Source organism: Schistocerca piceifrons, chromosome 8, assembly GCF_021461385.2.
Source record: "Schistocerca piceifrons isolate TAMUIC-IGC-003096 chromosome 8, iqSchPice1.1, whole genome shotgun sequence".
In the NCBI taxonomy this organism is placed as follows: Eukaryota; Metazoa; Arthropoda; class Insecta; order Orthoptera; family Acrididae; genus Schistocerca; species Schistocerca piceifrons.
This window is the reverse complement of record NC_060145.1, coordinates 471,550,969-471,573,092: the sequence shown is the minus strand read 5'-3', so window position 1 is coordinate 471,573,092 and position 22,124 is coordinate 471,550,969. Positions and strand designations below refer to the sequence as shown.

General features: G+C 39.9%; 1 protein-coding gene across 1 annotated transcript in view; it reads right to left on the bottom strand.

Moving 5' to 3' along the window:
- Positions 1 to 21,491, bottom strand: part of LOC124712466 (T-box transcription factor TBX18-like) — a 247,694-nt gene extending 226,203 nt beyond the window's left edge. Inside the window, exons 1-2 of the mRNA XM_047242762.1 lie at positions 21,318 to 21,491; positions 13,152 to 13,300 (exon numbers count right to left, since the gene is read on the bottom strand). Coding sequence (XP_047098718.1) covers positions 13,152 to 13,300; positions 21,318 to 21,491 — 323 coding nt within the window. The remainder of the gene's footprint in view (positions 1 to 13,151; positions 13,301 to 21,317) is intronic.
- Positions 21,492 to 22,124: the final 633 nt, after the last annotated feature.

Sequence of the window (22,124 nt, the reverse complement as noted above, 5' to 3'; positions counted from 1 at the left end):
ACAGTTTTTTGTCCTCTACACGTGTTTTCAGAATAAGTTATAGTACCCACGTTCTAATTCACTGTAGTAGCATCCAGACAGGAATGACTGGTTTGGTGTGCTACACTGAAGTGAATGAATGGTTCAAATGGCTCTGAGCACTATGCGACTCAACTTCTGAGGTCATAAGTCGCCTAAAGCTTAGAACTAATTAAACCTAACTAACCTAAGGACATCACACACATCCACGCCCGAGGCAGGATTCGAACCTGCGACCGTAGCGGTCGCTCGGTTCCAGACTGTAGCGCCTAGAACCGCACGGCCACTCCGACCGGCGAAGTGAATGAAAACCACAACATTATACTTCGTTGTATGGAAATCTCTAGGTTTAGGCTGTCAATGACAGGGTCATATTAATCATTTGCAGGAGTGAGAACTGGACTGAGGAGACAACATTAGGCAACCACACATACACACGCAAAATGTTAGTTTACAGACATTATGTCAATTTAACATCTTCAACTTTTGTAGTCCTGTCTTCCGCAGTTGCGTGTAATATTACGGTATATTGATAATTTTATATTTTGGACCGTCTGACTACAACCGTCCGCGCATCCTGTAAGTACAGGTCAAAATATAACTACATAAGAGCAAAAACCAACCACGAGAAATGTTTATAACCTATACGTTGAAACACGTATGTAACATAGCAGCGATGGCGAGGCATTGTAGCATCTGTGACCAGAGAGTATGCGCTTGACCGCGCGAGTGTTGCGAGCGGTTCTCAGTCTGTCAGTAGTCGTTGCGAGTCTGTCAGTCAGTCGTTGCGAGTCTGTAGCTCTGTCTAGTTGAGAGCAGTACTCTGTCAGTAGTCGTCGCGTGCAGTACGCTAACAGTCGTCATGCAGAGCGGTCGGTCAGTAGTAGCAGCCCAGTGCGGTTGTGTGATGTAGGCGGTCGGCAACACTGGTCAAGATGGTGAATAAGGTATACTGTTAATTAATATAATCATTAGATAATGAAAAATTTTATTTATTGTAATTATTCTCCAACAAGTTCCCCAATAATAATTTTTATTTCAAAAACATTTTTTCAAAAATTTAATTTTTATTGAACTAAAGATTTCGTTGCACTTCCCATTTCATTCCACTTCTTTTGAAGAAAAATTTCACTAAAATCACAAAAAAAAGAGAATATTATTATTTGCAATGCAGTTCCTCCAAGCGGTGCGCAACAACAAGAGCAGAAATGTGACATCCATTTATTCTGAGGTAAGACTTTAATTCTGATTGTTTCGCACAGGGCCAAAGACCGATATTTCGGTTTAATTGTATTTTCTTGTCACTGAACGGACTTTAAATTTTGTGAAGAATTTATATTTGAGTCAGATTGCGAATTTCACAGTTTTGTTGCCATTGTCAACACATTTCATTGTGGGCAGGTTATGCTTAGAGCAGTGTCCATTAGCATTGATAATTAAATATTGTCATATTTCTTTCTTTCAAATTTTTGTGGGGAGGTTACACTTGGCGACACCCAGTCCAGGATCGAATTTCGTTGAGAGTCTTTTGAACAACAGTCAGATATCTGCTCTTGTTTGCTTAGATATAATTAGAATTTGGCGCTACGCTTTTACTAATTTTGTGACTTTCTTTCCACAGATCAACGACAATTCGTTTGCTCTATTGTATTTGTGTGTTGCTTTTGCATATGTGCTTAATTGTTTTGTGAATATTTGTGACTATTGTGAAAATGCCGCGAAAGACTATGAATAGTGTATCGCGAGGTATTATGAATGAAATTACCGACCCAAACAACTTTGCCGATAGGACATGCGACACGCAGTGTAATGATGACAATCCTGCGTTCACTGACAATCAATGCATTCCAACCACTAGTGATGACTTTTACCCTGATAATGAACAAACGAACTCAATTGTCTCGTCTGTTAATTTGACGACAATTGATGACGCGGGACGCTCTATTGTAATGAGCGCTGCCGAGCGTAACACACCCGATTTGGAAAATTCAAGTAACGTACAGACAAATTTGTCTAGTGAAAATGAACAATGTACTGAAAGTAGGACGGATTTATTTAATTCCGAAATAATGTCTGACAGTGTACATCCGACTGATAAACCTTTCTGTAAATTACAGAATGACCAAATGGTCACGCAAAACAAGACAATTTCAGATCCACCATTAAATAGCACGGAGAATAGAAATGCTAATTTTGTGTCGGATCCACTTAAGGCATTGTTGCTACAAATTCTTGAATCAAAGAAACAACAGAATGAAAAATTAGACAAACAGAGTGAAGATTTCAAACAACTTAGGGAACAGTACAAACAGCGGAATGAAATGATGAATAATTATTTTAAACAACTAAATGAAAGTGTCGACAACCATTACAAACAACTTAGCGAAACAATTAATGAAAGTTTCAAACTGACGAACGAAAAACAAGACAACCTTAACGAACGGAGCAGACAAGTTAGTGAAGAGAATACAGCTATTACCGTGCAATGCCAGGACATTAAAGAACAATTACGTGAGGATACTAAGACTTGTGCTAATAACAGTAATGAAAAGGTTGGCACTGTTGCACAAGAATTAAGTAGTACACGTGTAAGCACAACAGAATTACATAAAGACGAAGTTAATGCAGTCACTGAACAATGTTCAGCAAACGCAACACAGATACACGAAATTAATGCAGTCACTGAACAATGCCCTAAAAACGCAATACAGATTCGCGACGAAGTTAATTTAGAGTCAGTGGAAGTTTCACACACTGTGAATACGGAAATTGTTAATAAAAGTGAACGACACAACAACCAAATTGACGAAAGTATTAAAGTAACAGAGTTGAAAACTATTTCAGTCACCAATACGTCACAGAATCCGCCACATTGCGAACATTTGTCTGATTCACGCAGCGCGTATAACTTAAGCAATTTATGGAGACTACGCGACTTAAAATCCGAAAAGCCACGCGACTTAAAATCTGAAAAGCTATGCAACTGGAAATCCGGAATGACACAGACGAACAGATTCACACACAAACCCGAACGTGTTTTCAAATTCAATGACGAGAACGTAGATTACGAGCAATTTTTATCCGCCAGAAAATGTAAGGAATTTAATAATGACAGCGTACAGGTACACGCTTTGCACTGTATACGACAATTTATCTTTGTACATTCACCGCTATTGCCTGTAATGCAGAAGCTAGCTTTGAACCAGATGCGACAATTTATTTTTGTATTTACAACAGCATTGCCTGTAATGAAGAAATTTGAATTAGCACGAATACAACAATTTGCCTTTGAAATTTTACCGCTATTGCCTGTAACACAAAAGCTAAAATTTATTTGCAGTGCGTAAATGACCTCAGGGGATTCATTACGCTTTAATGAATATGTGCCGTAGCGAGCATAGGGCCCCGAGCTGTAGTAGTGCTGTTTCATCTTTAGTTTTCTGCACTGCTGCCTTCTCTTCTACTATCCTTTATATCTATCAAAACTGCTCTTTAACTATTGCTCTACCTATAATTAAGAAACGTGACTAAAGAAAACCGGATACGACAAATCTTTTACCGAATGTGACAATTTTCAGTAGGCACTCCAGAACCAGCGTAATTTTAATAACGGATAAAATCGTAATCATCAGTATGTGTAAAATTAACAGCAAACGCATTATTTTTGTAACAATAGATGTTTTTCACCACAACAGCATGAAAGTAAGCCGCTTAGCATACCTAACCAACAATGCAGTCTACAAGGTCAACCAAACTTTAATGTTTCGCCGCGTGCACGTATAGTCCCAGCCCCAACAAATAGTAACGCATGGCAGCAAAGAAATAACTACGTACAGACAACACACTATTTCAACTCGTATCGCAATGCGCCGTATAGAAATTACTATCATGACAGACGTAAAAATAACGAGCACAATTTTCAGCGTACATTTAATAACAGTCGATATTATGAGCAGCAAGAACATTAGCAACAACATATTATCACGAATGAAACAGACAATAGGTGTCATCGATAGCGTAATACGTCAGTAAGAAATAACAGAGCAGTTCAAATAGTCGAAATGCCACAGCATCCTCCCGTAAATAATAGTACGTACGACAGAATTTCACCAGACACAGTACAGGTTTTATATTACAGTAACGCAAACATTACTTTTGACACGCAGAATTTTGCTCACGAGAATGTTATTTGAAAAATGCTCTGTTGAATGCTCCACTATTATCGCACCCAGATCTTACTAGAAATTTTTCCATTGCTACCGACAGTTCCAACACCGCTTTAGGCGTACACATTTTCCAGGAAATTGAAGAAGATGGTTCAATAGTAATTAAAAACATCGCATTTGCAAGCCGCATTTTGTCACCTGTTGAACGAAATTATTCCGTTACAGAACTTGAAACATTATGTGTTGTATGGGCTTTTACGAGATTTCGGCATTTTCTTTATGGCAGACATACCACAGTTTACACAGACCACAGAGCGATACAATTTTTACTTTCGGCTAAATTCACTCACGACAGATTAAGCAGATGGAAACTTTATTTACAAGAATTTAATTTTACAATAGTTCACATTCCCGGCACGCAAAATGTTATAGCAGACGCACTATCGCGTTCTCTCAGCAACAATCAGCAAGACGTAGCAACCAACTTCTGCAAAACAAATTTCAGTGTCATGTACATTCAGCAAGTTGCATTTGAAAATTTTATTTCATCGTCATTACAGGACATAGCAAAGGAGCAAAATAAAGACAATGTGTGGAAAGAAATTAAACAGCTTTGGCAAGATAAGAATAATGTTACGATTAGAAACCACTACACTGTACGCAATGACATTCTGTTTCGCCGCTCTCATCCTGACAGCAACAATTGGTTATTATGCATTCCTGATGAACTGGTTAACAAATTAATCTGGTACACTCATCTAAGTTACGCACATTACGGAGCACGAAAATGTTTTCTTATACTGAGACAGAACTGTTATTTTACTAACATGGAAAAACGTATACGACGAGTTTTAGCGTCTTGTAAAATTTGCCAGAAAGCTAAATCAGACACCACTTCACATATTCCTCCATTATATCCCATTATACCTGTTAAGTTAAGACACATGGCCGCAGTAGACATTTTTGGTCCAATTCCGAGAACTAACAGAGGTTTTTGCTACATCTTTGTCGCTGTTGAGCTCACTTCAAAATTTGTTACTTTCACTCCATTACGCAAAGCTACTGCCAAAACTGTTTCGAAGGCATTTGTAAAACATTTTCTATCTCATGTAGGGCATGTAATGAAAGTAATTTCTGACAATGGATCTCAATTTCGTAGTAGCGTATGGACACGCATGTTACGAGCCAGAAACATTTCTCCGATTTATATATCCAAGTACCATGCTTCATCGAACCCCTGTGAAAGATTAATGAAAGAAATTGGTAAGCTGTGCCGAATATACTGCCACAAAAGACATATTGATTGGGATACACACATACTCTCATTCCAAGATGTAATTAATTCCATACCAAATGAATCCACTATGCTATCTCCGTCTGTTATACTGAAAAACGTTGAACCGCCAAACAAAATTAAAGAATTAATAGAATTCCCCAAAAGTCGTCGCCTACGACACCACGAAATAATTAACATTGCGCTGAACAACATCAAACGTGCCGCAGAGCGCCGGAGAAGACAGCAAAAACAGGTTTGTACACGCCGCGACTTTCACGTTGGACAGAAGATATTAGTACGTACACACTATTTATCCAGCAAATTAAAAGGTAAGTGCAGTAAATTTGAACTTCTATACGCAGGTCCATATCGGATTCGCAGCATCCCTCACCCCAATGTTGTACACGTCGAAACTTTGCGAACTAGAAAATCGAAAGGCAATCACCATATCTCAAACATTAAACCGTTTATTGAGTGAAACCACTGTATGATTCAACACACTATGATGCCATTTACTAATGCAATTATTTCACCTGACTAATTATTGATGATTATCGTATTTTTTCTTGGCAAGTGCCCGGCAAGGTAAGGTTAGCAGGTCGCTCTTCTTGTCGTTACACATCAGACCGTGCATATTTTTTCAGACACACTTACGTATTTTATGACTAATTATGCAATGTTAGCTAATGACATGTTAATTTCATTACATTTTTTTTCATTAAAGGCTTTAATTCTCGCCTCTATTAACTACACTTCATACAAGCTGAACACAACGAACGTCACATTTGTCTTTTTATGTACGATTGTATTCCAGTTTTGTTTATATGCACTGTAAAATAGTTAAGATATAACACACCAGTTGACTTTGACATTTTTTTTTGCCTTATGACATCTCAACATCGTGACTGTTTTACATTTTTTTTGCTGCTGCATTGTGATATTCTGTGTACATTTTTGCATCTGAACACTGTCAATGTATTTGACATATTACGTTTTCTGTCATGTTATGCTGTATGCTTAATTGTGTCACCATAAACCAGTCATTATTTAGTGGGTATAGGATTTAAATGCAAGACATTAATCTTTGTTCATGAATTTCAGAAAGAAATGATGCATGTAAGAAATAAATTCAACAGAAATGGGAATTTCACCTACGGAATAAACGATAGAAGATGCAATAACTTTATGAGGAAGAGTAAATGGATCAGGATTAACAAGCATTAACAAGAATATACTATACTCACCGTAGAATAGCAGTCTTAACTAATTTTTTTCTTTCAGAATACAAGGTGATTGATGCAGGCTGTCAGACTGAACTACACATCTTAGTTTTAGTGATGAAATATCCTAGAGATAAGGAATAGGTGTATAATGAGTAATGAAGTGATTTTTTGCAGATGATAATGAATACTGATGAATAATGATGAAGGATATGGTATTATGAATAATGAAGTTTTTCTTTACAGGTGATGATAATAGTGAAGTTATGATAATATGGATAATGAAGTGATTGATAATGAAGTTTTTTCTTTACAGATGAGGATAATGTTGAAGTTATGTATTTATGCTACGTAGTTATTTAAGTATTTGTTGCAGTTTGCTTTGACAGCAGGTGTTATATTGCATAGTAGGATGACGGAAAGTTTTGGAAAGGACAGCTATGGAACATATTTTATACACATTTCACTACCTGTTAATTCGAAGTTCACTACTTTTCAGCATAGTGTGCGTTTCTTCTTTCAGGTCAATAATCCATTTTGTATTTTTTTCAGGAGAAGTTTTTCATGATACTTACTAAACCTGTTACTTATTATACCTGTTCTAGTACTTGCATATTTTTTGTATTTTACCCATTTGTGTTTATCATTTATAAATGTGATCACACATACTGCCTTGTTACATAATCTTGCTACAGCTGACTCATGACGAATGACGTTACCTATCCTCATTTGCAGCAATAGGTCAAAAGCAAAAAGTGTTATGCCTCAGCAATTAATTATCGATCCCAACGCAATGCATTGCTAACAAAAAAAAAAAAAAAAAAAAAAAAAAAAAATGTATTACCAGTCCCACATAATGTCACTAGTTTATGATAATTCTGAATAATACTGATTAGCTCTGAATAGTATGTCACTTGAGTAATGACTTCTTAATGAGACAAAAAAAGTATATATTTAAAATAATGCTTTGTCACTAGTTAATAACTGCCACTGTTTATTGTAATGAGACTACTTATAATGCCTATGATTACTAATGCTATGACTAATTAACTGATTTTAATAATGACTTTGTAATGATCTGAATACTACTGAAGGAGAAACACTGTTTATTGTAATGAGACTACATATAATGCCTGTGATTATTAATGCTATGACTGTAATTAACTGTTTTTAATAATGACTTCGTTATGATCTGAATAATACTGAATGATGAACTATGTTTTATTCTATTCAATACTTGCTGGCCACTGAGTGCCAATAATTAATGTCACTCGATGAATTGTTATTAATTATGCCATTAATTAGCTCTTGTTTTCAATGTTCATACTTTGTAATTGGAAATGAATGTGACTGTTTAATAATGCTTTGTAATTAGGAAAAGGCTAATGATTATTATTGGAATGACAAATGATTAATTAACTGTAATTAGGAGAAGGTTAATGATTCTTAATTACACTCTGTAACTGAAAAGAATGCGATTATTTAATAATGCTTTGTAACCAGGAAAAGAAGGCTACTGATTCCATGTAAAACAATTAATGAACATTTTTCTGTAATACTACATACTTGGTACAGAAATGTTCAATAACTGGGCTATGAATGCCACAAACTAATTAAGTCTGTAATTGTCAATATTATGTGACTTGATGTCCTTCACCTCATAAGCTGACTACCCTGAATTACTGCAATGTCCATTTGTCCTGTTTATCCCAGTGATCATGGAGCACTATATTTGGTTTTGCACTAATTCTACGTTGGTGTGCCTTGTAAGAGTGTGGTGTTGACACGACATGCTGTCCACCACCATGAGCGATGAAGACATTATTATGGTCCCACTGTTTGGTGTACGTAATGTACTGCCAAAATGAAAACATGGAACATTACTACGACAGTTCAGTGTCTTGGCTACACTGATAAATTCTGATGGGAAAAGAACTTCAAGTTGTGTCACTTGGTGTTGTACTTCTGTGGAAAGATATGGACTTTCAGAACAGCTGTGTGCAATCTAAAGTGCTACAACCATGATGCAATCCTTCCGTTTCCTATCCTAATTCTTGTCACATAATGAAAATCATTTTTTGGTAACATCATTTCTGTTCGTAGGTTATACATTTTTTTCGATTCGCTGAACTCCAGTGCGAGTACACTTATGTCACTGGTCGACATGATGTTTTCATCATTATGTTTATTTGTTGTGAAAATGCTAAAGACATTTTTCAGTGCGTGTGCACTTTGGACATGATTTTTTTGCCATTATGTTTATTTGTTGTGAAAATGCTAAAGACATTTTTCAGTGCGTGTGCACTTTGGACATGATTTTTTGCCATTATGTTTATTTATGGCGAAAATGCTAAAGACATTTTTCGATTTGTTCTGAAGTACAGTATACAGTATACGTATGTACACTCTTGTCTTTTATATTGTATATACATTTTTATTTTTATGATATGTTCTGAACTACAGTGCATGTGCACTTCTGTTAGGTGTTAATATGTTTTCTACTGAACTTCAGTGCCTGTACACTTATCTCATTTTTCAATATGTTTTCTACTATTCTGTATATTCAATACTTTAATGCGAATGCACTTATGCCATTTGTTACTAATTGTACATACATTTCATCAATTACTGATATGTTCTCAACTGCAGTGCATGTGCAGTCATGTCACTTGTCAACATAATATTTTTTGCCAGTCTATTTATTTGTTCTGAATATGCTAAAGAATTTTTTCAGTGCCTGTGCACTTTGTTATCTGTCAAATAATTTGTATATACATTTTTCTGATTTGTTACTATGTTTTGTACTCACATTTTGTCTTTGTCTGATATATCTTGTACTTAGTGCGTGTGCACAACATTTAAATATTCTGTAAGTTGTAGAATTTTGTTAATTAAAGAAAAATTTTGCCGCGCTTGGCAAGTCCAAATGACTCACCATCGCTGCCAAATTTTTGCCCCCCCAGTGGAGGGTTATGAAACACGTATGTAACATAGCAGCGATGGCGAGGCATTGTAGCATCTGTGACCAGAGAGTATGCGCTTGACCGCGCGAGTGTTGCGAGCGGTTCTCAGTCTGTCAGTAGTCGTTGCGAGTCTGTCAGTCAGTCGTTGCGAGTCTGTAGCTCTGTCTAGTTGAGAGCAGTACTCTGTCAGTAGTCGTCGCGTGCAGTACGCTAATAGTCGTCATGCAGAGCGGTCGGTCAGTAGTAGCAGCCCAGTGCGGTTGTGTGATGTAGGCGGTCGGCAACACTGGTCAAGATGGTGAATAAGGTATACTGTTAATTAATATAATCATTAGATAATGAAAAATTTTATTTATTGTAATTATTCTCCAACAAGTTCCCCAATAATAATTTTTATTTCAAAAACATTTTTTCAAAAATTTAATTTTTATTGAACTAAAGATTTCGTTGCACTTCCCATTTCATTCCACTTCTTTTGAAGAAAAATTTCACTAAAATCACAAAAAAAAGAGAATATTATTATTTGCAATGCAGTTCCTCCAAGCGGTGCGCAACAACAAGAGCAGAAATGTGACATCCATTTATTCTGAGGTAAGACTTTAATTCTGATTGTTTCGCACAGGGCCAAAGACCGATATTTCGGTTTAATTGTATTTTCTTGTCACTGAACGGACTTTAAATTTTGTGAAGAATTTATATTTGAGTCAGATTGCGAATTTCACAGTTTTGTTGCCATTGTCAATACATTTCATTGTGGGCAGGTTATGCTTAGAGCAGTGTCCATTAGCATTGATAATTAAATATTGTCATATTTCTTTCTTTCAAATTTTTGTGGGGAGGTTACAACGTACATTGCCCAAAACGTAAACTAAATAGTAAAAATATGTACATATTCCAGGCCACTGAAGATGCCTTGCACAGAATAAAGGCGAAACGCCTATGGCACGAAAATTGTGTTTCATTCGGTTGTATCAGACGGTCCAAAAAGTAAAAATTATCAATATACTTTAAATTTATGTCAATTATTAAAGTTAGAAATTGTGTATATATCTTGAGGCAGTGCAAGTCACGATACACAAATTACCCAAAATATTGTTTGAGTACATACACCAAATAGCTGCTTACAATAATTAATCTTTATTTACGAAAGACTGGACAGCCTGTTTCGACTTAATCGCCATTTTCAAGTACCTGCAAATACAATTTTGATGAGAAAGGGTATGAATGCCAATGTCATTCGTATTAAAGTAGCTGTATTGTACTCACGTCTACATTGATATGACGTCCATATTGCGTCGTTAGTGGACTGTATTGTAACTGTCACTGGTTTATACCCAAAATATGTTCATCTACCATCTGAGAATCAGAGCATTTAGCATCTTCCACCAAACTTCATACGTAACTTTAATCTTTTTCGAAACATTTTCTCGCTCACACTGTCCACAAAATAATCAAAGAAAATAAGTTTATGGATTACTACATTTTCGATGTTCATGCAATAAAACCTCAGCATCTGATACGATGTTTAAATTTATATCTTCTTTCCTACTAACTCTATTCGCGACATATTTTGCAGACAGTATCTACATATACCACTGAATGAACGTGCAAGACTATATGATTTTGTGACACATGGTTTCGAAGATTTGACGTCTTAAATATTGAAGTAAGTAAAAAGTAAAACTAACTCTAAACTCCGTCCGAACAAGCCTTGGAAGGCACAACGGTACCGACCGGTCGCCGTGTCATCCTCAGCCGATAGGCGTCACTGGATGCGGATATGGTGGGGCATGTGGTCAGCACACCGCTCTCCCTGCCGTACGTCAGTTTACGAGACCGGAGCCGCTACTTCTCAATCAAGCAACTCCTCAGTTTGCCTCACAAGGGCTGAGAGCACCCCGCTTGCCAACAGCGCGCAGCAGACCGGATGGTCACCCATCCAAGTGCCAGCCCAGCCCGACAGTGCTTAACCTCTGTGATATGACGGGAACCGGTGTTACCACTGCGGCAAGGCCGTTGGTCAATAAGTAAAAAGTAGCATTCTTTAAATCGGAGCTGTTCATACAAGGGAGCTGGATTCTTTGAAGAATCGAGGATGGGTGAGTTACTGACTAAATTGTTGGCGAAACAAGAAAATGAAAGAGGAATTTTCGCCTTAAAATTATCTCTCTCTAGTGTAGCTATCGTTTAAGCAGTGGAAAATATGTAGAGAGTGAGTGTCTCGTGTAAAAACAAGAAAACGTATTATAGATATTTGCAAAATTTCCAAGTTGTGTGGTCATGCGTAGTGGCTACTGCCACATTAGACGAACGATCAACGTTTCAAGTGCAACACATGACGTAATTACGTGGATGATCTCAACGGAGCAGTCCTTTCGAGTTCATGCTTACCTGACTATAACCAATTTCTGTCTGAAGGGTTATTCTGCAGCAAACCCCCAGATATGTTAACGGACGATATCATTCTGTTGGAGGATAATGCCCGTCCGCTTACTGCCAAGGTTGTCGGGACTGCGTTGCAGAAGTATGTCTAGGAAGCCCTTACACATCTTCCATACGGTCTCGACCTCTTGCTATGTGATTTCCGTATGTTGGGAGCTCTGAAGAAAGAGATCGTCAACTTTCTTCGGTCGAAGATATGCACGCCTGGATACAATCGTGGTTCTGTAGGTAACCGCAAACAATTTTTCATGGAGGCACTGACCATACGGTGCGACAAATGTATTAACAGTTATGGCGATTACTTTTCAAATAATAAATAATTTACATACTTTACTCCATCTGTCTCGTTTTCATTTGACTGCCCCACTGCGGATAGACAGATGTGTGCATAAATTTTTCCCTTCCTTAAGAGGCCATAGGATTAAAATCTCTAGGTCCCACCAAGGCACTGATGCACTTTCTGGCCGGACATCGGTTCTATTTATAGTACGCACACAGCATAAAAACGCCAAAATATGCTCTCTCTAATTGCGGAAACGTCGTCGACACACACTGGGAACTCCCAGTTTCCACCAAAGAGCGGGGTGAGGGCCTTCCGCTCTACAAGGATTGAGAGCGCAGCTGAGGAACCGTGTCAACGGGTGTACATTAGGCCATGTAGCGCAGTCTGTACAATCCAGTACACCCCCGGAAACGTTCCTAAAGGGACGAAAGGTAGCGACCATTTACAAAGCGGGAGTTGAGACATGCCACTGACTCCTAACTCTCAACGAAACAAATGGACCTGTAATGAACGCTCTGGGACTGACGGGGGTACATGGGCAAACCTGCGTTCGACAGCTGGCAGGTCTGGACCACCTTTTCGCACTTGACAACGTGATTCGGTCTGGGCTGAAGGCCTACACTCACTGTCTGGACGCTACTGCACAGTCAGATAAATGCGCAAAGTAGTATGACACCGATCAGGCGTTCTTAGATTTCATTTTCGGATGCAAGGAAATACTGGTTGAGAAACTCTGTGTACTTATGCTACAAGCAAGTTGCGCTGTCCAGCCGGGAGGCCTACCTGCCGGCCTTGGTGATGATCATCTCGGTGCCGAGCGCGTGGAACCTCCGCCAGAGGTCTCTGGAGCACAGCTCGACGCGCAGCTCGGACCGCCGCTGCTGCTGGGTGCTCTGTTGAGGAGACCGCGGCTGAGGGGCCGCCAGCGCCGGCTGTTGAGGTTGAGTTTGAGGCAGCGGTTGAGGCTGAGGCTGGTGTTGAGGCTGCGGCGCCTGGCCCACGTCCGCGCTGTCGCCCTCATCTGCGGGAACACCCAATAAGCTTACGGTCTCACTGCTATTACCAACCACTAAGAAACTGAATGGAACAAGCATCATCCTCAGAAGATACCAATGGTAGAATTTTTCATGTTCCTGGGGACCTGTTAAAGGAGACACTTGAACATAAAGCAAATGACAGGTTTTGATTTGTTGTTGCTGTGGTACGTAGTCTGAAGACTGGTACGATGCAGCTCTCCATGTAAGGCAGTCCTGTACAAGCCTCTTCATCTCTGAAAAATTACTGCAACCTAGAACCATTTGAACCTCCTTACTGTATTCTCTATTGCTCTCCATTTACAATTATTACTTCCCTCCCTCCTCCACACTTCCCATCAATACCATATCAACAATTCCTTGATACCTCAGAAAGAATCATATCAACCACTGTCTCCGTTTAGTCAGGTTGTGCAGAAATTCGATTCATTAGCTTCTCATTAGTTTTCCGATCTATCCATATACTTTTAAACATTACACTGTAGCACCGAACTGTTTATCGTTAGCATGTCAGTTCCATACCATTCTACACTACACTCACACCTTCGGAAGACTTCCTAATACTTAAACAGGCGGGCCGCGGTGGCCGAGCTGTTCTAGGCACTTCAGTCGGGAACCACGCGGCTGCTACGGTCGCAGGTTCGAATCCTACCTCGGGCACGGATGTGTGTGATGTCCTTAGGTTAGTTAGATTTAAATAGTTCTAAGTTTAGGGGACTGATGACCTCAACTGTTAACTCCCATAGCGTTTAAAGCCAATTGAACCAATACTTAAACCTACATTCGATGTTAACAAATTATTTTTGTTTTAGGAACATTTTTCTTGCCATTGCCACTCTCCGTTATATATCACCTCTGCTTCGGCGATCATCAGTTATTTCGCTGCTCAAATATCAAAACTAATTTCTGTGCCTTATTTCCTAATCTAATTCCCCCAGCATTGCCTGACTCAATTCGACTAAATTCCATTAAGCTTGTTTTACCGCTTCCGATGCCCATCTTATGACCTTCTTTAAGACACTACCCGTTCTGATCATCAGATCTTCAAATTTCTCTGCTGCGTCTGACAGAATTACAATGTCATCGGCAAACCTCCAAGTTTTCATTTCACCTTACTGAACTTTAATTCCTTTTCCAAATTTTTCTTTCATTTCGTTTACTGTTTCATCGACAGTCTACAGCCAACTATTGCCTCGTGTTCACGTCCTCCGAGTCTTACAGTTGCAGTGTTGTTTCTGAACTTTCGCTCTCTGCTATCTTTCGAGTCAACATTTTAAGAAGCTTCTTCTAAATCTAGAAATGCGATAGGCGTACGTTCGCTATTCTTTAACCTATCTTCTGAGATAAGTAGTAGCGTAAATGTTGCTTCACACATTCCTTCAATTCTCTGGAACCCAATGGTTCACATGCTCCTTCATTTCTCTGGAACCCAAACTGATCTTCCGCGTATTCGGCTTTTGATTTATTTATAGGGTAGTCGGAAACTGCACCTTTTCTGCGAAAGTAAATTAACATGCTGCTACGACTACTGATTGTGTGTGTTGGATATTTGTAGGGAACACAATCATACAAAGAAGGACAGCCCAAATTGTCAGTGGCTTCATTTGGCTGTCGGAAAAGAAGAAATTCAGCAAAATCTGGTTCGCCAGTCATGAAGATAAAAGACAAATTTTTCGAGAATTCGTGACTAGAACAATTGAAGATTCAATTTTGAGGGTGAAAACTACTAGTGTGCTTAGTTCCCTACGTATTGCTGCCATTAGCAAAATGAAAATAAAAGCGACGTTTCCGTAGCTCTCAATGCACGAGGGAAAAGAGAGGGGAAAGTCAGCCATATGACAGCCACTTCTGGGTGAAGGCCTGCCCTAGACCTTGCCATGAACTGCGGTCTTGATCTGTATGCATTCAGGTTGTTCTTTCATGTTTTTTAATGTCGTCTACTCAGTTCCACATTAGGAAATTTTCTCTACCATTTCAGCAAAGACGTTCCTTGATCTTGCTACACCCAACTGTTTTGCTATTGATTGGGCAACATGAAACAGGCCCAGAAAATGCGCCTTACGTAGGCAACCCAGTTTACGTCACCCTTACGCAGGGTGGATACTGCCTGTTTCAAGGAGCGTGAAACATTTTGTTGGTCGTCTGTATTTTGGACAACTTTTATATACGCACCCTTCCATTTTCCTTTGATTGCAATGCAAATTACATCTGTTCCTCAATCAATTTTTTCCGTGTCTCTCCCAGAAATCTGCAACATGTATCTAGCCGCAACTTGCTTATCAAGCCTCAGTTCCTGAATGATTTTAGCATTGAAAGTCCACGCATCAATGTCATGAATCAAAACTATTCATTTACGCTGACTAGAAATTTTCTTTCAGCTCCGACGGAAGCTCTGTTTTGAAAACTATGTTCAGTTAACCATCCAGGCTATTTCTACTCTCCCGTTTATTTTCGCTATCGATCCAGTAATCGTCTTCAAATGACTAAAACTTATCCACTGGTTCTATGTCTTCCTTTTTTATCTGGACTATTGTCTTTTCGACATGTTGATCACATATTATTTTAGTTTTATGGTAACTGGTTTTCAAGTTCAGTTTCCAATTTTCTCTACTGATATGATCTCTCATGTTTTATTGCGTGGACATGGAACACTTAGAAGCAAAGTCACTAGAATTCGACAAGTTCAAATCAACGTATTTCTATCGATATTCAAAAACGCGTCTGTGGTACGGCCAAATGGAACAGAAAAACTTGAGTCACTGGATCGCTTGAACTCTGTTCATTCTAACATAAAATTGCCGATGTAACTCAAAAAAAGAGGGCCGACTGCCTGTCCGTGACGTGTTAGTTAATCCCTGGAGAGTCTATGTTTCACGGAACATCAATGTAGACCCTGAAATGGGGTAGTGGCTGTCGGAAATCTAACTCAGTTATAAATAACGGTGCAAGACAACAAGTACTTCGCATCCTGGTTGGAGTCCAAGAAGCGAGCGTGTATAATAGCAAGACTAACATCACCTAAAGAAGACGGCTGGGTCGGTCGTCAAAATATCATGCCTAAAATGGAAACGACAATTCGGCTGGACACTCGCGGGCACTACACTGGTCTGCTGCGTTATTCCATTCGATGTTGAAGTTTCTCTGCAACAGAAGCAAACAGTTTTCTTCTCCGTTTTCCCAGCTTGATTGTGTGAGAATGTCCCCTAGGACTGCAGGGAATAGTTCGCGTTGACTACCGGAAGCGAGTATTCCGCAGAATCTGAATTGAAACATGTGAAGGAAAATAGCAAATGTCTCGCGTAACCATGATTAGAACAACCGAAGAACAGTTTTCTTAGAGAAGTACATGATTATTCCCAAGCAGCTCACATATTGCTGCAGTAAGAGCAGGAAGACGGAAAAAGAAAAAGAAATCAGATTCATAACGGCACGGCCAGATGCATATAAGCCGGCATTCCCACAATATGTGTAATGAATGTAAAGAGAACAGTAGTGTGCTATCTGTGACGCACTTGACTGTATGTGTTCTCGTGGATACTAACGTCTGCACCAAATGGATAAGAAAAAAGCGCATTTACTACGTGGGTGAGCACTGCTGTTGCCAAGCACTTCCGATATTTCGATCTCACACACAATAAAGTATTTAGCACTTATGTGACCTTTCTCGAAAATTATAAAACATACAAATACAAATATAAGCCGTGCACAGATTTATACTGAGAGTAAAATGCAACGCGTCTAGAAAAAATGGCTTTTAAGACGTCACGTTTCAATCAAAATTGCCAGCAAGTTAGACACTATTTATCGCTAACGCACTTCACGGAAATTGTTCTGTTCGACGGATTAAAAGAGTGATATTTATAAGTAAGGTGTTACAATAAACGGTACAGTATATTTCATAAAGTGACTTAATATTCATTAACTTGAGATGATTTGTTTTTGAGTTCTGACAAAAACGAAAGCATTTTGTGAAATTTTTAGAACTTCGCAAAGTATCAAAGAATAAAAGATTAAAGTACAACTACCATTAACTAAACCGTGTTAAAGTGATGTAAAGACTCCGTCCTACGTCAAAAGAAGGAAAGACAAAGACAGACATCTCGAGCTCTCAGCCAAACAGGTGAGACATCATCATTGCGCGCACACTGTGTAATGCGTGGATCCTAACAGCGCTATGTGTGGGCAGATTGCGCTCTGGAGGGAAAGGAATGGAAGAGGTTGTAAATGATATTTTCTAAAGAATTATTAAGTGGTTCTTAGAAAATGCCAGCCGGGGTGGCCGAGCGGTTCTAGGCGCTACAGTCTGGAACAGAGCGACCGCTACGGTCGAAGGTTCGAATCCTGCCTCGGGCACGGATGTGTGTCATCTTCTTAGGTTAGCTAGGATTAAGTAGTTCTAAGTTCTAGGGGACTGATGACCAAAGTAGTTAAGTCCCATAGTGCTCAGAGCCATCTTAGAAAATGGATTCTCCCTAATTTTTGAAAAAAAAAAAAGAAAAACATACTGCATTCACTTCTGTACAAAAGATAGAGTCGTACCAAGAATTACTGTCGCATACAAGCACAAGCCAGGAGATAGGGTAGAACGCTCCAAATTTTTTGTGGGTGCCTACTGATGATGACTGGTTTGTGGGGCGCGCAACTGCGCGGTCGTCAGCGCCCGTACCAAGTCCCAATTTTTATACAGCCAAATTTTTGTACACAGTCCAATCTAGCCACTGTCACGAATGATGATGATGATGACGATGATGACGATGGTGATAACAACAGCACAAACACCCAGTCCCCGGACAGAAAAAATCCCCAACTCCGCCGGAAATTGAACCTGGGACCCCGTGATCCAGAGACAGCAACGGTAGCAGCTAGACCACGAGCTGCGGACATGCATACTGATGAAGAGTTGAACTGAAAGAACCACAACACTTCCCTTCTCGAACAGTTAAATTCAACCACTTTTGCTCTTCGTATTAGACATTTTAACTACACCGTCGCTAGTGGAATTCCTCATAAATAATCCATTGCAATTTCAGTCTCCTCCCGAATGCGAGTCCAGTGTGCAAATCACTATGCCAACTCTCTCGGCAACTGGGTACAGAATCCCACTCCACGGCAGCTTAGCTCTCCACGTGGGTTAGCAAATGCATATTCCTGACAAGTACATATTTCGGGCCAGTAGGGCTCAAAGGTTCTTAATAGCACTACGTGAAATCTGTTAACAAGGTGGGGGGGGGGGGGGGGGGGCAAATAAAACAAGGAAAAAGTCCAAAGGCAATAAAAGCTCTGAGAGAAACAAAAAGTTCGATGTTTGTCGATGTTACTGTAATTCATTCTGAGACAACAAAGACCTTGGAAGAGCAATTGAACGGAATCGATATCGTCTTGAAAAGATGTTGTAAGATGAATATGAACAAAAAGGGGTCATGGAATGTATCTGAATTACATCAGCCTCTAACAGAATTAGGTTAGGAAATGCGACACTGAAAGTAGTCCACGAGTTTTGCTATTAAATAACTGAGTATGGTTGAAGTACAGATGATAAAATTCAATCTAAAAATAGAAATTAATAAACATTCGGACTAGCATAGATTATACATTTTTAAATCTGCATGATATGTGCATTTAATATAAAGGGGAAAAGTTGCTTGCAAAATTATCGGAAATTTCTTAACTGAAACTGGCAGATTAAAACTGTGGGCCGGACCGAGACTCGAACTCGGGACCTTTGCCTTTCCCTCTTTTCTTTTAATTGTTCTCATTTTTTTCGATTTTGTTAGTTGTATTTGTTACGTGCAGATGTCCCATGACACCCGCTCAAGTTCAGTGTTGGGCCGTTTATTCATTTTTTTTTTTTTTTTTTTTTTTTTTTTTTTTTTTTTTTTTTTTTTTTTTTTTACAGAGGGCAGCCAACCCTCTGACCGAACACTCCAGCGCTTCGACGTTTGCAACAATCCGACGCCTTGGTTTCAATGTCATCGATCATCCTCCATACAGCCCCGAATTGTCCCCATCCGATTTTCGTCTGTTTCCAAAACTTCAAGAACACTCTCGATGACTTCATTTTGATAGTGACGAAGCGGTGCGAGCCGAGGTGAGGTTGTGGCTCTGTCAACAAACATTCTATAGTGACTGTATCACCAAACTGGTCTGTCTCTGGGAGAAATGGGTAGAGGAATTCCGCCTTATGCAAGACACCTTTGGAGTGGTCACATGGTCCTCAACATCAACTTGTAAAAATGTAATACTTGTGTCTTATGATTATTCCCATGGGGTTTTACAACTATTTAATATACTGCTAGAGGGGGAGATTAGTATTTAACGTCCCGTCGACCACGAGCATAAGGCGGAATTCCTCTACGCATTTCGCAGCAATCACGGACATAACAAGAAGAACTGCAACACCACAAGATGTTAATTGTTGGGAGAAATGTGTTCGTCACCAGGCTGACTGCGTTGAGAAATAAATACGCAGACACGAAAAATAACTGTGTAGAATGTTAAAACGTTTGTTTTATTTAAAAAGATTTTACATAAAAAATTCTGGGGCGTTACTTTTCAGCAGGCTCTCATACTTCGCTTCTGGTCTTTCGTTGTGGAGGGTGGCCGATCCACAGCTACATATTTGCGTGTGCTTTTTTTTTTAAAAAAAAAAAGTTTGTAAGTAACGAAGTAAAACTTCGTCTCTTATTTATTTCTCGGGCTTCCAAAATAAAAACAGGAACACTAGTGAGATGCAGTCGACTATCTCGCTGCATCAGTGTTGCCACTCTGATACTAGGCCAAAACAGTATAGCGCCATGTTTAAAAAATACACACATGTGTAGCTATCAAAGTGTCTGCTTGCTAGACTCGTCGTTATTGCTCCAGGTCTATAGCCACGAATGGCACTACTGCTGTTGTGCTGACATGTGAGGAAATTTCCATGATGTCACACAAGTCCTAAGTGAGAGTCATGCTGATGGACAGTTTTACAGATAATTCAGTGTACCCAGATGAAATGGTGAGTTAAATCATCTTTGTAATACATATATCGACAGAAGTGTTTTGAAAAGGAGTGGAAAGGTCAAAAGCACAGAAAAGCAAAAATCACAAGAAAATGCCAAAACAGAAATGAAACAATGTTATTGTGACGTATAACAAGGGATTCCGTTTGAACAGGTGACTACGAAATTGAAATTGATTTTTGTATAGGGAAAGATAGGTTATCAATTCTGCCCCACCAAACGTATTGCTACACTACCAATAAGAGGTATTTCTGACTTGGAATACATGTTAGGAAACGTGGGGATAGTTTCTAAAAGAGAATATGAAAAATTGAAGCGTATGACGGAAGCTGACAAAGTAATTACAAATAAAGAGATCGATACGGGAACGGATGGATAATGTCAAGCGATTTTATGTTTACCGATAATATCTGTTGTGTTACATCAGATGCAATTTTTACTACGTAGAACTTTATGGTATGAATTTTCAGTTGCAACAATCAATTTCGAACAGGTCGAGTGGTCGCAATCGATATCGAATTTACGAAACGATTGGCGAGTGCAGTAGAGTTGTTCAAAAATGGTTCAAATGGCTCTGAGCACTATGGGACTTAACTTCTGAGGTCACCAGTCCTCTAGAACTTAGAACTACTTAAACCTAACTAACCTAAGGACAACACACACATCCATGCCCGAGGCAGGAGTCGAACCTGCCACTGTAGCGGTCGCCCAGTTCCAGAGTGTAGTGCCTAGAACTGAAGTAGAGTCGTATCGCCCTGCCGTGAAACGTGTGACTTGTGTTTTCATAAATGAGCTGGGAAGCTGCGGAAACTCGTATCCTGCCCCCCCCCCCCCGCCCCCATTCTCCTACTCGGCGACAGCTCAGCTTTCGCAAGGTGCGGGCGTGCCGCCCTGTCACTCAAGGCGTGACTGACAGACGTGAAGTGACGTGACGTGACGTGACGTGACACGCCGGACAGCTGGCGACGCCCACACCACGGCGGACTACGGCACACCACGCGGACACGCCCACTGCTGACAACCTCTCCCAGGCACCGTGTGGGGCGCACCGTACACTCGTCTCCGCTACAAGCGGCCGACTCCGCCATAGAATCTCCTCCAAGGCGGCTAAAATAATACCACTCCAAGTGTTCCTGCTTAAGTCAAGCGCCGACACACCGGTCCGGAACGTCAGAGCAGAGAGGTTGTGAAGAAGACGTCGGCCAATTGTACGCGGACCGATCCCTCTCTAGGACAACGCGGCGGCAGCGCCCTCTACACTGCACCCCACTGGCCGCGGCCAGTTCTAGGAGTTCTACAGAAACGTCGAGAGCAGCGATCTGGATAGAAGCATCCACTGTATTACTTCACTTGTATTGGGACTTCTTCTTATTGCGTTGCGGCCTCTGTAGGACCACGGGTAGCCCCTTCGTGGACTGCATTTTCCTCTTCTTCTTCCAGAACCTCTTCATTCTTTCTCTTCTTCTCTCCCGCTCTTCTTCCGAGATCTTCAGTTTCGGTTTCTTTGTCGGCTCCACTGGTGACACACTAATCTTTGGACTCGCATTCGGGAGGACGACGGTTCAATACCGCGTCCGGCCATCATGATTTAGGTTTTCCGTGATTTCCCTAAATCGCTCCAGGCAAATGCTGGGATGGTTCCTTTGAAAGGGCACGGCCGACTTCCTTCCCCATCCTTCCCTAATCCGATGAGACCGATGACTTCGCAGTTTGGTCTCTTC